The sequence below is a fragment of the Astyanax mexicanus genome, chromosome 1 (genome assembly GCF_023375975.1).
Source record: "Astyanax mexicanus isolate ESR-SI-001 chromosome 1, AstMex3_surface, whole genome shotgun sequence".
Classification (NCBI taxonomy): Eukaryota; Metazoa; Chordata; class Actinopteri; order Characiformes; family Acestrorhamphidae; genus Astyanax; species Astyanax mexicanus.
This window is the reverse complement of record NC_064408.1, coordinates 126301522-126319706: the sequence shown is the minus strand read 5'-3', so window position 1 is coordinate 126319706 and position 18185 is coordinate 126301522. Positions and strand designations below refer to the sequence as shown.

The 18185-nt window shown below is 38.3% G+C and overlaps 1 protein-coding gene across 2 annotated transcripts in view; it reads left to right on the top strand.

The window, feature by feature from the left end:
• The first annotated feature begins 12373 nt into the window (after window positions 1-12373).
• The window catches only part of LOC125784808 (NLR family CARD domain-containing protein 3-like), a 163691-nt gene continuing 157879 nt past the window's right edge, over window positions 12374-18185 (top strand). For both annotated transcript variants that reach the window (XM_049468550.1, XM_049468553.1), the window contains exons 1-2: window positions 12374-12786; window positions 13264-13346. In XM_049468550.1, coding sequence (XP_049324507.1) covers window positions 13297-13346 — 50 coding nt within the window. In that variant the 5' untranslated portion in view covers window positions 12374-12786; window positions 13264-13296. The remainder of the gene's footprint in view (window positions 12787-13263; window positions 13347-18185) is intronic.

Sequence of the window (18185 nt, the reverse complement as noted above, 5' to 3'; positions counted from 1 at the left end):
CTGCATTATATTAGGTGTCCACCAGGCGTCTCCAAAGTGTTCAAAACCTCTCAAGAAACACAAGTAAATCTGTCACTATACAACAACAGTTTGTAATATTTTTGTTTGTTTGTGATAAAATAAATTAATTTAAGTCTATGTTATATTAATATTAATATTTGTTTTGATGAAATGACACACAAAATCACACGTATCCGCGCTGTGGGCGCACCTTTGTTTAACAGATGGATTTTGGTGAGAGCGGTTAGGCATGCCCCACCCCCAGCCATTAGGAGACCAATCAGGGCAAAGTACGTACCAGTGTTTTCATCTAAGGGTGGACTATTGGTTGAAATAGGTGTCAATCACTTTTGTGACGCTGGAGAAAGGCTATGACCTGATTTGATTGGATTGGATTGATCCAGCGCTCACGTTATTGGTTCAAAAGACGATCACTCAAGAAAAATAGTGGTTTGTGGACCAATAAAAACCACAGAATCTAGAAGAGGACATCCTTAGCTTTGTATTCACGTACAACTTTACGTGAAAATATTACATGTGTGGTCGCTAGGAGCTTGAGAATATTACGTTTCAGCTGCACTGAAAATAAACGCATGTTTGTGAGGAGAAGTGAGCAGGAGAATAAAGGACTTTATAGATATTTTATCTGCGGGTCAGTGCTGTATTGTGGATGCTGTGATAGTAAGTGAATTTTCTATAATCTTATATGATGTTATTTCACATATTAATAATATTTTATAGGCTATTTTGTTGGGGAGGCGTGTTTCCTATGTAAACAATGTAAAAATACAGGCTGTTTTCAGACTGCGGTAAAGTTAGTTTTATGTTTGACATTCGTGAGAGATTCGGAATTCCGGACTTCCTCCCCCTTAATCAAAACGTAGATTCATCACTGTAATTGTGGTTTCTTGCTATAATGAGGGAACACAACAAACTACAACCACAGTTTTTACTGAAGATTGTATATTTTACATCATATTTAACAAAATACAGCCGCAACGATAGCGCTCTCACCCCGCTTCTCTTCCCAACAGCGTGCTGCTCTCTTAGGGACCGTGGCACAATTACGGACCACAGCAAAAAAACGAAAAACACTATTAAACTCTCTTAAATGTGATTCCTTGATGGCAAAACTAACAGTACCGTATACAAACATATATTGCCTACATATTACAAGCCTTAAAAATAAATAGTCAAATTATTTATTTTTTATACAACTTTATTAGTCAAATAAATGCATTAAACTCAGTTATCAATGAATGTAATAGTCTCAAATCAACTTTGTCATGTACATATACATGATCCTTACATATTACAAAGCTTATTTTTAATAAGTCTGTTAATTTATTTTAAAATAGAATTTCCTTACATGTTACAAGGCTTACTTTTTCAATTAGTCAATTCACTAATTTTACGTTAAATGAATGATCAAATAAATGCATTAAACTCAATCACCGTTAAAAGTATTTATTTGAAACCAACTTTATCATGTACAGATATATATTCCTTACATGTTACAAGACTTATTTTTTTAATTAGTCAGTTTATTAATTTTATATTAAATTAATTATCAAATAAATGCATTAAACTCAATCATTGTTAAAGTAATCATTTCAAACCAACTTTGTCATGTACAGATATATATTCCTTACATGTTACAAAGCTTATTTTTTTAATTAGTCGGATGAGGGAAGGTATAATTGTGGATGAGGGAAGGTATAACTGTGGATGAGGGAAGGTATAATTGTGGATGAGGGAAGGTATAATTGTGGATGAGGGAAGGTATAGTTGTGGATGAGGGAAGGTATAACTGTGGATGAGGGAAGGTATAATTGTGGATGAGGGAAGGTATAACTGTGGATGAGGGAAGGTATAATTGTGGATGAGGGAAGGTATAGTTGTGGATGAGGGAAGGTATAACTGTGGATGAGGGAAGGTATAACTGTGGATGAGGGAAGGTATAACTGTGGATGAGGGAAGGTATAACTGTGGATGAGGGAAGGTATAACTGTGGATGAGGGAAGGTATAACTGTGGATGAGGGAAGGTATAACTGTGGATGAGGGAAGGTATAACTGTGGATGAGGGAAGGTATAACTGTGGATGAGGGAAGGTATAACTGTGGATGAGGGAAGGTATAATTGTGGATGAGGGAAGGTATAATTGTGGATGAGGGAAGGTATAGTTGTGGATGAGGGAAGGTATAACTGTGGATGAGGGAAGGGATAACTGTGGATGAGGGAAGGTATAATTGTGGATGAGGGAAGGTATAATTGTGGATGAGGGAAGGTATAACTGTGGATGAGGGAAGGTATAACTGTGGATGAGGGAAGGTATAATTGTGGATGAGGGAAGGTATAATTGTGGATGAGGGAAGGTATAGTTGTGGATGAGGGAAGGTATAACTGTGGATGAGGGAAGGTATAACTGTGGATGAGGGAAGGTATAATTGTGGATGAGGGAAGGTATAACTGTGGATGAGGGAAGGTATAACTGTGGATGAGGGAAGGTATAATTGTGGATGAGGGAAGGTATAATAACTGTGGATGAGGGAAGGTATAGTTGTGGATGAGGGAAGGTATAACTGTGGATGAGGGAAGGTATAATTGTGGATGAGGGAAGGTATAATTGTGGATGAGGGAAGGTATAACTGTGGATGAGGGAAGGTATAACTGTGGATGAGGGAAGGTATAACTGTGGATGAGGGAAGGTATAACTGTGGATGAGGGAAGGTATAACTGTGGATGAGGGAAGGTATAACTGTGGATGAGGGAAGGTATAATTGTGGATGAGGGAAGGTATAACTGTGGATGAGGGAAGGTATAACTGTGGATGAGGGAAGGTATAGTTGTGGATGAGGGAAGGTATAACTGTGGATGAGGGAAGGTATAATTGTGGATGAGGGAAGGTATAATTGTGGATGAGGGAAGGTATAACTGTGGATGAGGGAAGGTATAACTGTGGATGAGGGAAGGTATAACTGTGGATGAGGGAAGGTATAATTGTGGATGAGGGAAGGTATAATTGTGGATGAGGGAAGGTATAACTGTGGATGAGGGAAGGTATAACTGTGGATGAGGGAAGGTATAACTGTGGATGAGGGAAGGTATAATTGTGGATGAGGGAAGGTATAATTGTGGATGAGGGAAGGTATAATTGTGGATGAGGGAAGGTATAATTGTGGATGAGGGAAGGTATAACTGTGGATGAGGGAAGGTATAACTGTGGATGAGGGAAGGTATAACTGTGGATGAGGGAAGGTATAACTGTGGATGAGGGAAGGTATAACTGTGGATGAGGGAAGGTATAACTGTGGATGAGGGAAGGTATAATTGTGGATGAGGGAAGGTATAACTGTGGATGAGGGAAGGTATAACTGTGGATGAGGGAAGGTATAACTGTGGATGAGGGAAGGTATAACTGTGGATGAGGGAAGGTATAATTGTGGATGAGGGAAGGTATAACTGTGGATGAGGGAAGGTATAACTGTGGATGAGGGAAGGTATAACTGTGGATGAGGGAAGGTATAATTGTGGATGAGGGAAGGTATAATTGTGGATGAGGGAAGGTATAACTGTGGATGAGGGAAGGTATAACTGTGGATGAGGGAAGGTATAATTGTGGATGAGGGAAGGTATAACTGTGGATGAGGGAAGGTATAATTGTGGATGAGGGAAGGTATAATTGTGGATGAGGGAAGGTATAACTGTGGATGAGGGAAGGTATAGTTGTGGATGAGGGAAGGTATAACTGTGGATGAGGGAAGGTATAACTGTGGATGAGGGAAGGTATAATTGTGGATGAGGGAAGGTATAACTGTGGATGAGGGAAGGTATAACTGTGGATGAGGGAAGGTATAACTGTGGATGAGGGAAGGTATAACTGTGGATGAGGGAAGGTATAACTGTGGATGAGGGAAGGTATAACTGTGGATGAGGGAAGGTATAACTGTGGATGAGGGAAGGTATAACTGTGGATGAGGGAAGGTATAACTGTGGATGAGGGAAGGTATAATTGTGGATGAGGGAAGGTATAATTGTGGATGAGGGAAGGTATAACTGTGGATGAGGGAAGGTATAACTGTGGATGAGGGAAGGTATAATTGTGGATGAGGGAAGGTATAATTGTGGATGAGGGAAGGTATAACTGTGGATGAGGGAAGGTATAACTGTGGATGAGGGAAGGTATAACTGTGGATGAGGGAAGGTATAATTGTGGATGAGGGAAGGTATAACTGTGGATGAGGGAAGGTATAATTGTGGATGAGGGAAGGTATAATTGTGGATGAGGGAAGGTATAACTGTGGATGAGGGAAGGTATAGTTGTGGATGAGGGAAGGTATAACTGTGGATGAGGGAAGGTATAACTGTGGATGAGGGAAGGTATAACTGTGGATGAGGGAAGGTATAACTGTGGATGAGGGAAGGTATAACTGTGGATGAGGGAAGGTATAATTGTGGATGAGGGAAGGTATAACTGTGGATGAGGGAAGGTATAACTGTGGATGAGGGAAGGTATAACTGTGGATGAGGGAAGGTATAATTGTGGATGAGGGAAGGTATAACTGTGGATGAGGGAAGGGATAACTGTGGATGAGGGAAGGTATAACTGTGGATGAGGGAAGGTATAACTGTGGATGAGGGAAGGTATAACTGTGGATGAGGGAAGGTATAACTGTGGATGAGGGAAGGTATAACTGTGGATGAGGGAAGGTATAATTGTGGATGAGGGAAGGTATAATTGTGGATGAGGGAAGGGATAACTGTAGATGAGGGAAGGTATAACTGTGGATGAGGGAAGGGATAACTGTAGATGAGGGAAGGTATAACTGTGGATGAGGGAAGGTATAATTGTGGATGAGGGAAGGTATAACTGTGGATGAGGGAAGGGATAACTGTGGATGAGGGAAGGTATAACTGTGGATGAGGGAAGGTATAACTGTGGATGAGGGAAGGTATAACTGTGGATGAGGGAAGGTATAACTGTGGATGAGGGAAGGTATAACTGTGGATGAGGGAAGGTATAATTGTGGATGAGGGAAGGTATAACTGTGGATGAGGGAAGGTATAACTGTGGATGAGGGAAGGTATAACTGTGGATGAGGGAAGGTATAACTGTGGATGAGGGAAGGTATAATTGTGGATGAGGGAAGGTATAACTGGATGAGGGAAGGTATAATTGTGGATGAGGGAAGGTATAACTGTGGATGAGGGAAGGTATATCTGGATGAGGGAAGGTATAATTGTGGATGAGGGAAGGTATAATTGTGGATGAGGGAAGGTATAATTGTGGATGAGGGAAGGTATAACTGTGGATGAGGGAAGGTATAACTGTGGATGAGGGAAGGTATAATTGTGGATGAGGGAAGGTATAACTGTGGATGAGGGAAGGTATAATTGTGGATGAGGGAAGGTATAACTGTGGATGAGGGAAGGTATAACTGTGGATGAGGGAAGGTATAACTGTGGATGAGGGAAGGTATAATTGTGGATGAGGGAAGGTATAACTGTGGATGAGGGAAGGTATAATTGTGGATGAGGGAAGGTATAATTGTGGATGAGGGAAGGTATAACTGTGGATGAGGGAAGGTATAACTGTGGATGAGGGAAGGTATAACTGTGGATGAGGGAAGGTATAACTGTGGATGAGGGAAGGTATAACTGGATGAGGGAAGGTATAACTGTGGATGAGGGAAGGTATAACTGTGGATGAGGGAAGGTATAACTGTGGATGAGGGAAGGTATAACTGTGGATGAGGGAAGGTATGATTGTGGATGAGGGAAGGTATAACTGTGGATGAGGGAAGGTATAACTGTGGATGAGGGAAGGTATAACTGTGGATGAGGGAAGGTATGATTGTGGATGAGGGAAGGTATAACTGTGGATGAGGGAAGGTATAACTGTGGATGAGGGAAGGTATAACTGTGGATGAGGGAAGGTATAACTGTGGATGAGGGAAGGTATAACTGGATGAGGGAAGGTATAACTGTGGATGAGGGAAGGTATAACTGTGGATGAGGGAAGGTAACTGTGGATGAGGGAAGGTATAACTGTGGATGAGGGAAGGTATAACTGTGGATGAGGGAAGGTGTAACTGTGGATGAGGGAAGGTATAACTGTAGATGAGGGAAGGTATAACTGGATGAGGGAAGGTATAACTGTGGATGAGGGAAGGTATAGTTGTGGATGAGGGAAGGTATAATTGTGGATGAGGGAAGGTATAACTGTGGATGAGGGAAGGTATAACTGTGGATGAGGGAAGGTATAACTGTGGATGAGGGAAGGTATAATTGTGGATGAGGGAAGGTATAATTGTGGATGAGGGAAGGTATAACTGTGGATGAGGTAAGGTATAACTGTAGATGAGGGAAGGTATAACTGTGGATGAGGGAAGGTATAACTGTGGATGAGGGAAGGTATAACTGTGGATGAGGGAAGGTATAACTGTGGATGAGGGAAGGTATAACTGTAGATGAGGGAAGGTATAACTGTGGATGAGGGAAGGTATAATTGTGGATGAGGGAAGGTATAACTGTGGATGAGGGAAGGTATAACTGTGGATGAGGGAAGGTATAACTGTGGATGAGGGAAGGTATAACTGTGGATGAGGGAAGGTATAACTGTGGATGAGGGAAGGTATAACTGTGGATGAGGGAAGGTATAACTGTGGATGAGGGAAGGTATAGTTGTGGATGAGGGAAGGTATAACTGTGGATGAGGGAAGGTATAGTTGTGGATGAGGGAAGGTATAACTGTGGATGAGGGAAGGTATAACTGTGGATGAGGGAAGGTATAACTGTGGATGAGGGAAGGTATAACTGTGGATGAGGGAAGGTATAACTGTGGATGAGGGAAGGTATAACTGTGGATGAGGGAAGGTATAATTGTGGATGAGGGAAGGTATAATTGTGGATGAGGGAAGGTATAATTGTGGATGAGGGAAGGTATAACTGTGGATGAGGGAAGGTATAACTGTGGATGAGGGAAGGTATAACTGTGGACTGAAAAATGTGTCTTTTACTGTATGTGTATGTTTGTCCAGTACATACCCGCCATTTTTAATGTTCAAACTTTTTACTACAGGAAACTGAAGAGAAACAGGAAAGAAGAGTAATCACTGTTGTTGGAGTGGCAGAGTCTGATGATGGCAATGTGCTCCTAACAAGAGATCTGGAGGAGCTGAGTGTACCCCCAGGGCTCTTACCTGAAGAGGCTGATGAGCTAATCAAAAGGCTGCCAGTGGACCTGTCAGTAATAGCTAAGGGACAACAGGTTACAGAAGTAAAAACATTAGACCCTGAAGTGTAAAAAAACAAGTCCAAATGCTCTGTTCTGTCCAAATGGTTCTGTCAGAATTAAAATGTTAAATCTTAATCTCTAATTTAAATTATCATATCCTAGATGGTTTCAGAGGTGTTGCAAGTTGTTTCTATGGTATTCCAGGTATGTGTGTGTGGTGTGTGTGTGTGTGTGTGTTCAGTGTGTGGAGTGTTGCCCTATGTAAGATTATTGGCTGAGCTGTTTATGCTGTGGTTGTGTTGTTTTACATTAAATATAAAGTTGTTTTGTTGATGTTAATTTGTGTGTAAATCACATACAGAGAATGCTTTACTGTTTATTCATTTTTATTGTAAAACATTGCAGCAAAACAATAAAATAGTAATAATAGTAAATTAAATACACTGTTTTTTTTTAATGTCTGCGTAATTAAATTAATTAAATGTGTAATTTGATAATATACTGCAAAGTATTGTAGGCAATACCTTAAATTTTAGTGTCTGCTGTAGCATCTACCAAAAAGAATTGTGTAAGTGCTATAAACTCAGTATCTATTATTAGTGGTTCCGATTTGGAACTGACTTCACAAAGAGCTGAACAGTTTGAATCTGTTTATGTCTGTGGATCTGTTAGACTGATTTTATGAAATAGTCGCTTCTTTTTGAATCTGTAAATTGGTCACATTCATTATTTGGCATTTTGTCCTTTACTTTCCTGTGGCTTCATGCCTTAACCCTCCTGTTATGTTCATTTGTCAGGAACAGCAATGGTGTTCCTGGGTCAATTTGATCCGGTGCATGTTTAATTATCCTATTAATATCCAAAATAATAATTATCCAAAATAATAATTATCCAAAATAACAATTATTAAAAAATGTTATTTTTTTTATGTTTCACTACTTTACTACTTTTGAAAGACCAACATATTAGAAATAACAGTTTTACATAACATTAAAACATAACAATTTAATTTTGTTTTAGTTTTTGTTTATTGCAGGGGGTTATATGTTGCTTACACTAATTAAGGCAGGCAGAATAAGGTTTATACAAAAAAAAAACACTTTTATTTATTTTCCATAGGTCTTCAAACTTTTAAAGGGGTCAGGAGGGTTAAACATGTTCTGTAGTCCATTTACCATTCAACCCAATGGAAAAACTCAGCTTCAGCAATACAATTCCCAGTATGCATCTGCCAGTCTCACATGTCCGGATTGGGCGGGCGAATATTGCTGAGTGTCCTACCTAGTGACCAGAGCCATTTCCTTACTATGTTCCTCACAGTGGAAACTGACAGGTTAAATCTCTGAGACAACTTTTTGTATCCTTCCCCTGAACAACTATGTTGAACAATCTTTGTTTTTAGATCATTTGAGAGTTGTTTTGATGAGCCCATGATGCCACTCTTCAGAGGAGATTCAAATAGGAGAACAACTTGCAATTGGCCACCTTAAATACCTTTTCTCCTGATTGGATACACCTGGCTATGAAGTTCAAAGCTCAATGAGGTTACCAAACCAATTTTGTGCTTCAGTAAGTCAGTAAAAAGTAGTTAGGAGTATTCAAATCAATAAAATGATAAGGGTGCCCATACTTTTGCACCGGTCAAATTTTGGTTTAATGCATATTGCACATTTTCTGTTAGTACAATAAATTCATTTCAATCCTGAAATATTACTGTGTCCATCAGTTATTAGATATATCAAACTGAAATGGCTGCTGCAAACACCCAAATATTTATAACTAAAAATGATTAAGATTAATAGGGGTGCCCAAACTTTTTCACATGACTGTATATAGTTAATATAGTTTTGATATAAAAATGTAAGGACTTTTCAAGGGAAAAGTCTTTGTTTTTGTTATTAATTCGTTTTTTGTTCATTCAATGCAATTAGTTAATTTATTACTGTCAACATTTGTGTTAATAATCAAAGTTATTGTTCCTATACTATACTAATACTATACTAATTGTTACTACACTAATAAACTAAGTTACTTAAATGAATCTCTGTGATTTCAGATATTCTTGTTATAAAATTATGTTTTAAATTACAACTGGAGGTGACAATAATACAATGACACATACTTTATATTGCAGTGTAGTTTTATTAAGTGAACTTGGAGGAACTAATGCTTATTACTGTGTGTAAATGGAATTATTGCTCTTTTGGAGTGGTTTGTGGCTCTTAAAAGAGCCTTTGTGTCTGTTGGTTCAAACTGCAGGTTGCCAGGGAACTGCACCCTCAGTTGAGAAGTAAGATGCATATGTCTCCCTAACACAAACTGCCTCCCGGGTTGAGTTGTTGCTCCCCAATCTTGTTGCATCTTGAAGGACAGCAACATCGCCCTCACCACTCAGTGACATAGGCTCCCTCCTTGTCCTTGTCGTGCTCCTTATGAAGTTATGAAGGACACAGGTGGCCTTCACACAAGCTTCCACGTTGGCAGGGCTGATACCAACGACGCGGCGGTACATGCGCCATTGTGATGTGAGGATACCAAAGGTGTTCTCAACAATCAGCCTCGCTCGCGAAAGCCTGTAATTGAAGATTCTCTGCCTACTAGAGAGGTTGGAACCTGAGAAGGGCTGCATTAGATCTCTCCGCAGAAGGAAAGGCCTCATCACCAACAAACACATGTGGCTGAGGTCCCAGGTGCTCAGCTCCTGTCAGCACAGCATCTTCTGGAAGGCCAAGGGTTCCATCTTTGAGAGCATGACCAAAGGGTGAATTGTCCAGAATCCCTCCATCACTGGTTCCTCCATAGCCGCCAACATCCACAATCCGGAAGCAGTACTTGGCATCCACAGCTGCCAAGAGGACGATAGAAAAGGTCCCCTTATAGTTGTGGAAAAAGGACCCGGAATTATCAGGAGCCTGGATCACCACATGCTTTTCATCAATGGATCCCACACAGTTTGGAAAGTTCCAACGATGGAGGAAGTCTGCTGCAATAGCTCTCCAGTCATCAGTGGTGGGAACTGGCATGTACTCCTCCACCAAAGAGGCCCAAATAGCCCTGGACACATCCGCAACTATGCAGGCCACAGTACTGAATCCAATACGATAGCTGTAAGCTATTGTGCGAAAAGAGTCTCCAGTTGCAAGAAATCTGTAAAAATATTAATGTTAAAATGCATGGTTTAAATGCATATTAAAACTGTTATTCAAACAGTTATATATAATATATAATGTCATGACATTAATTCAGGCATTCATTAAGGATGAAGTCATGAGGAATTATACAGGAACAAACACATGAGTTATGTACTAATAACTGTAAGGTTAAATTAATCACCATTAACTAATGTCTGTATGAATGAATGAAGATGAATGGAATGAAGGCTTTATTCAATGCCGCACAAAAATGTAGTGGTCACTTCAATATCATTGCTTGGCAAAATTTAATACTGTTTTAATGTTTATTGTTATGTGATCTGTTGTGTCAAAAAAGCAACAAGCTACTTAAGGCGGTTACATGTGTCCTATCACCCCTTTCCGGAAAAAAATGTAACCGCCTTAAGTAGCTTGTTGCTTTTTTGACACAACAGATCACATAACAATAAAACAGTATTAAATTCTGCCAAGCAATGATCTTAAAATGACCACCACATTTTTGTGCGGCATTCACCTGTAAGTATGTGTACTGTAGTAATAGATATAGATAGCTAGCATTCTGGAAAAGAAGACAGGATGGACATGCAGGTGGGTGTATATTGTATACTCAACAACAGCTTAAAACATGTAAGTTTATGTTCTTATAAATATATTTTCTTATATTAATGATTAAAAATGTTAACATTCTTAAAAATATGACTGGGTGGTGCTAAAAAAAACCCACATTAAGCCCACCCAGGATGGGCTTAATTAACACATTAATTCCTGGTATATTCATGTACTGAATAAAGCCTTCATTCCATTTATCTTTATTAATTCATACAGACATTAGTTAATGGTGACTAATTTAACCTTACAGTTATTAATACATAACCCATTCATTTGTTCCTGTATAATTCCTCATGACTTCATCCTTAATGAATGCCTGAATTAATGTCATGACATGTACCCTTATTATAAAGTGTTACCTATATTATTAAGTTTATTAATTTTGTATATATTATAATATATTATATTAAATAAGTTGCACTTACCTTAAGCAAACAGCCAAGCGTTGGGATGCACAAATAGCCTTGCGGTAATTTGTGTCCATTCGGCTAATTCGGGGACCCACTTTAGCAAGAAGGGAATGAAACTGGTTCCTGTCCAGTCTGAAGTACCGCTGGAACCTGTCATCATCCAGCCTCAGCTCCTGCACAGGGCGAAGGAATTCTCCATGCTGTGTGCGGGACAGCAGGGTCTGATGGATCCACGCAGAGCGGTGACTGCGCTTTCTCCAGGAGGTAAAGTGCTCCAACAGCCAGCAAGACAAACTCTCCAGTATCCATGGTGGACTAATGGTTTTGAGAGGGGTTTAGTATTTATGTAGTACAGTTTCCCTCCATTTGTTTCGTTTTTTGAGGGAACACTGCTTATTGGTTAAAAGAAATCAGCAGATTCAGAGCCAGCTTCTTGTGTTCGGAGCAGAGGGCTTACCTCATTCATTGAAAGCCAGGTTTAACAGCACATTTTACATGAATAAATGTTTTAACACATAAGGAGATTAATAGATAATCATTTTTATGCATATGACGTGCATTTTAAATAATGCGAAACGTTTGTACGAGTGTATAATGTTTTAGAATTGTGAGAGAGAGTGAGAGAGAGAGAGAATAGAGAGAGAGAGAGAGAGAGAGAGAGAGAGAGTGAGAGAGAGAGAGAATAGAGAGAGAGAGAGAGAGAGAGAGAGAGAGAATAGAGAGAGAGAGAGAGAGAGAGAGAGAGAGAGAGAGAGAGAGAGAGAGAGAGAGAGAGAGAGAGAATAGAGAGAGAGAGAGAGAGAGAGAGAATAGAGAGAGAGAGAGAGAATAGAGAGAGAGAGAGAGAGAGAGAGAGAGAGAGTAGGCGGGATGTGACGCATAGAAGGAGAAAGTGAAAGTAAGTTTAGTTTCCTCCATTAGAAGAGAACAGAAGTCCGGATTGACTCGGTAAGTACAGAACTGAAGAGAATGTAGAACAGAACCGTGTAGCTTAAAGTCAGAACCGGTTCTAAAGGTTCCTCAGATCCAGAACCGGTTCTTTAAGCTCAGCTCAGTGTCCGATTCCACTGGAAGAACCAGGATCAGCATGGAGATCTGAACCGGGCCTGGATCAGACCTGGACCTGGTCTAGATCAGACCGGCTGGAGAACAATCAGCTGTAACAGATCAATAATGCTGTAAACTGAAGAGAAATGCGCAGATATAGATCGATATTTATTGATCACAGTGTAGTTTATGCTGTTTAAAGCGCATTACTGCTTAATGTGGGCTTTGATCTGTTGGGGAGATAAAAACACGGAGCTGCTATAAAGGCGTGTTTATATGCAGTAGCGCTGTTCAACCAGCAGGGGGAGCAACGGAGCTCAAGATCACGTGGTGTGTTAGAGTTTTTAATCCTGCTGTTTTATATTATACTTAAATAACATTTATTTAATACTATTAATAGTAATATTTTAATAATTATTAATATAAATAATTAGTGTTAGTGTTTTTAATCCTGCTGTTTTATATTATACTTAAATAACATTTATTTAATACTATTAATAGTAATATTTTAATAATTATTAATATAAATAATTAGTGTTAGTGTTTTTAATCCTGCTGTTTTATATTATACTTAAATAATGTTTTTATTATTTTATATTACTAGTAATAATTAAATTATAATAATTAGAAATCAGTAAATGTCTGTAATCTAAGTTAATCTGTAATGAGGTTAAATCACACTGTTATGAAATGTTCCCTGTTTTTGTTGGTTTTGTTTGTTTATCAGGAATTGTTTAATGCAGTTCTGATTATAATGTTATTATTGTAAGAATAGTGGTTTTATTGTAATGGCTGATCTGTTCTCAGGGGTTCCAGCTGTGTGTGAATGAAGAAGAGTAAATGATGGATCCTCAGAACTCCAGCAGTGGAGGAGGAGCCTCTGTCCTAAAGTGAGTAAATTAACTGATAGATTTTATTAGTAAAGTAGTTTTTATATTTTAATGGTTGCAGCTCTGATCCTGGACCTGTGTTCCACAAATTTTACTGATTTAAATACACAGAACCGAGGTTCTCCTGAACCAGAGTCAGAACCCTGTGCTGCTTTTAAACATAGAAAATCATTTAACAAACTAGCAAAAACAAAATCTCTCACCTGCAGATTAATACAGAAATCCTGACATAGTTTAAATAATATTCCTCTCCATCAGTTATCTTTAGCTCAGTTATTATAAATATAATTAATATTTAGTTTAATCAGAACTTTCAGTCCCTACTGATCAGTTCATTCTTTATAAAAAAGTATATGGTAAATAATTATATAAATATAAGTAATTCAGGTGAATTCATTAAAATGAACTAATTTAATAATCTGCACGTAGGGGGGATCACCAGAAAATCAGGCTTGTGTAAAATAATTATAATGATAGTGATCTTAATAACGATATATATAAAATAAAAATATGTCAAGCATGTGAACAGATGTAAGCAATATAAAAGTAACATATTTGCTGGAGAAAGAAAGATGAATCTGTGTGAAAGTTTTAGTGAGAGTATAAACCGTGTGCACAGCGGAGCTGGAGGAGAAAGCTGCGCTCGCTTTTACTGCAGAGAAACTGAACATGGAAAATAAACACAAGAGTATTTGTAACTCTACAGACTGAACTCAGATCAGTGTGGTAAAAAGTAGATGAGGCTTTAATACTAAAGAAAAAACGTGTAGTCGTAATACAAGCAGTGTTCAAAACCAGAGTAAGAATAAACCCATACATCAGAGACATAAACTCTAATAAAAGAGAAATCCTGATCCAGAAATACAGTCCAAACCACCAGAAAACACAGTAAAAACAGAGCAAAAGAGACGAAGTTCAACACGAGAAAAAAAGATACATTTACAGAAATACAATCAGAAAGAAAACGCTCAGTCTGTCGCTGGATCAACAGTGAAATACTTAAAGAAAAATAATACGAACAAATGGGTTTATATACACGTACAAATTACTAACAGCTGAACTCAGTTCTAAAATTCCGGAGATGAGGAGCGTGAGAAAGTGCAGCGATTGGCTAGTTCTGAACACGTGATGTTGTCAGGTGCATGCTGGGGGTTGTAGTTCTGGAGAGGAGAACCTCGGTTCTGTGTATTTAAATCATGTATAGATCACAATTTAAAGTCTTATTAAAGAAGAAAATCAGAGGAAACAACTTTCCATATTATATTATTAATCATGTTTCATTTAAAATGATATTACTGCAGGAATTTGTTGAAAATATTTGGTTGTAAACAGACCAGAAATAAAACAAATCTAAGCATTACCAAATAAAACCACTGAACTCTTGAAGAGCACTTGTAATATTATTCATTATTATTGTTTTAAGTAATAATACTGTATTAATTTGAATTAATGGGATGGCTGGTCATAAATACATATAAAACACATCCTCAATATAATGCAGACATGATGGAGGATGACTTTATGAAGTTACAGATTTGTGCAGCAGTTTTGATAAAGAATAAAATGATGTGTGTTTATTGGACGAGGGATTTTCAGAAAGCTTTGGGAAGCTTCTGGAACAGTTATGAAAAAGTTAGTGTGGAACCTGTGAATGAGTTTACTCCACACTTTACTCTCATCATGGATCATCATGAAGATCTGTTTACAGGAAGAAGAGAGGAGCATCTCCAGCCCCCAGTGGAGTGTCTATGAAGAGTGACCGGTCCATGCATCATCCTCCAGAGTTCAGCAGTGGAGGAGGAAGCTCTGGGTCTCGGTACATCACTGCACTAAACTACTGTTCTGTTCTGAGAGTGAAGCTCTTCAGTTCCTGATCTTTATTAAAGATGTGCTGTGTGTTGGAGTTTCACTGTGTTTAATGTTAACAGAACTGAAACCCAGAGAGGAGCTTCTCCAGAACCCAGTGGAGTGTCTCTGAAGAGTGACGCGTCCATGGATCCTCCTCCAATGTTCAGCGGTGAAGCTGTGACCTCTGACCCACAGTGAGTGAAACATCAAAGCCTCAGAGATTCAAATTTTCTCATGGTCATTAAATCACACCCCACTTTTTATAGAATATAAACCAAACAAATTTATTTTTGAAAAATACCCTCAAAAACACATTTACACATACATATGCATGCAAAGTGAATTTAAAAGCAACTACATGTATAAAAGTTACTACAGTAAAATTAAATATCAGAATAAGCCCAAAACATTTGCTATTTTACTTGTCAGCATATCTCTGTATTCAGAGAACATTAGTGAGAAACTGAGAAGGACCGTGCTGACTGCAGGTATAAAGGGAAATACAATAAATTAAATAAAACTACAAAACAAGAGGCTTTTATCTAACCTGTATTTTGTGGAAGTCAGTGAGACAGTTGGGCATGTTCCAACACTAAAAAGACAATGTTCAGACTGATAAACTTTATTGTTTTTTGCAAATATTCACTCATTTTGAATTTGATGCTGCAACATGTTCCAATGAAGTTGAGACGGGGCTAGGGCTGCACGATATTGGAAAAATGTTACAGTCCATTGTTTCAGTTTTCTAAAAGCCCCGCCCCCACCCGCACGCTGTCTCACCACTGAGACCCGGACCGACCGAGAGCTGAGTCAGCGCTTTAGAGTCAGCTGATCACTCAAAACCCGAGGAAAACAGCAGAACAACCATAATTAAGCATTTAAATGGCCTTTTAAAAGGTAAATAAGAGCGTTTTTTTGTGTTTAAAAGCATGAATTCAGCTTTAACTGGAAATATCTGCACTGCTAAACTGAGGTGCACAGCTTTGGACAGGCTGTCTGAGGCGGTTACAGGGTTCATACACTTTTCATATTTTCATGATCGTACAGTCTTTAAAATATCAGTGCAGACATTAACAATAAAACAAAAAATCCAGTCCAAAACTGATTATAGTACGCCTATATCTTACTTACAATGTTTTTAAATAAAAAAAACATTTCTTTCAGCAATGCTGACAATCTTCAATAATAAAATGTGTCTCTAATCCTGAGAGCTCTATTGTGTAAAACGGAATTAACTGATTTCATCAATTAACATGATATAGACTATTTAGTTTGAAACTGGGATTTCTAAACCTGCTTCCCAGAGAAAGAGAGAAAGAGATGACCATTACAGCCTAAAAATGCCGTAACACTCATAAAAACACAAATTAGTAACTTGAAAGAGATTCTTTTTTTTGCTTTTAATATTGGCTCAAAAATAAAATATTAAAGCAGATTTTTTATTTCTGAACTATTTAACCGTCTCCCACTGAAAACCTGTGGAGCGTCATGAAGCTCAAAATACGACGCCGGAGACCCGGACTGTAGATCAGCTGAAGATCTACATCAAGAAAGAATGAGAAAGAATTCCACCTACAAAGTTCAGCTATCAGTGTCCTCAGTTCACAAACTCTTATTGAGTGTTAAATAAAAAAGATGATGAAACACAGAGATAAACATCATCCTGTACAACTTCTTTACAACGTGTTGCAGCACCAAATTCAAATTTGCTAAAAATAATTTTATCTGATCGAACATTAAATATGTTCTCTTTGTTGTGAATTCAGTTGAATACAGGTTAAAAAGGATTTGCGAATCATCATATTCTGTTTTTATTTATGTTTCTCACAACTTTCCAACTTTATTGAATTTGGGGTTGTATTTTACTTTGGGATATTTATTGCATAACTTGTCCTGCAGTTTTTGAGATGTCAACATTTGTTCTAAGTCCAGATTGTTTGGTCTGATTGTGTGATGTCTTCTTGTCTGGAACATTTGGATATGTTCACTCATTTTCATCCAGCTGGCATTTCAACATTGAATCAGCATTGAATCATTTGGTGTTGATTTTGGCAATTCAACCTTTAATTAACCATAGCTCACTAAAATGAGAAAATCCTTTAGTAAAGCTGAGTATAAAGAATGTTACCCACCACTACCAATCTGATTCAACATTTAATCTCAAAAACCCAACAGTAAAACTAATAAAACATGAACATTCCCCCAGATATGGTGAAGAATTGGTGCCAAATTAAAAAGCAGTTGTTGCAAATGAAAGTAAAACCACTTTTTCATCCCTCCATCTAACCATTTTTTGAAATTGTATGGTAATGAAATGTAAAATGTTAATTCAAAAGGCAGAAGTTTGAGGATATTATGTTGATTCAACATTACAATTTTAACAATTGCAGAACTATTTAACATTAAATGTTGTTTCAACATTGTTTCAACATTGAAACAAAAACAGACATTACTTCAACCATATTTTAACCACATTTCAACATTGAAGTCGATTATGTGCCAGCTGGGTCCTCATATGATCACATTTTTTTTCTGTAGGCTGTCTTCCTTAACCCATTCACTCATTCATTCTTTACAACATTCATCTTTTACAAAATCCAGTAAACACTTGGAGCTCACAGCAACGCCTCATCAACAAACAACTATAACATAGCAACATCTAGGAACAGCCTATCAGCATTCTAGGAACAGCTTAACCATCATCTGCAGTATAGCAACACCTTAGCAACCAACTAGGGCTGAACGATTAATTGCATTTGCGATTATCTCGCGATATTTTAAAATGAGATTCTCTAACCGCACAGGCTGCGATTTGACTGGTCACGTGACTTGGGAGCGAGCCGAGCCGAGGACGAGCGGAGCAAACCCGAGCAGGAGGCAGGGAGGTGGAGAAGTGAAGTCAACACAGCGCACTTTCACACCAGCACTGTTTGGTCTGGTTAAATCGAACTCTGGTCCGTTTGTAACTTTAGTGTGGTTCGATTGAGCAGG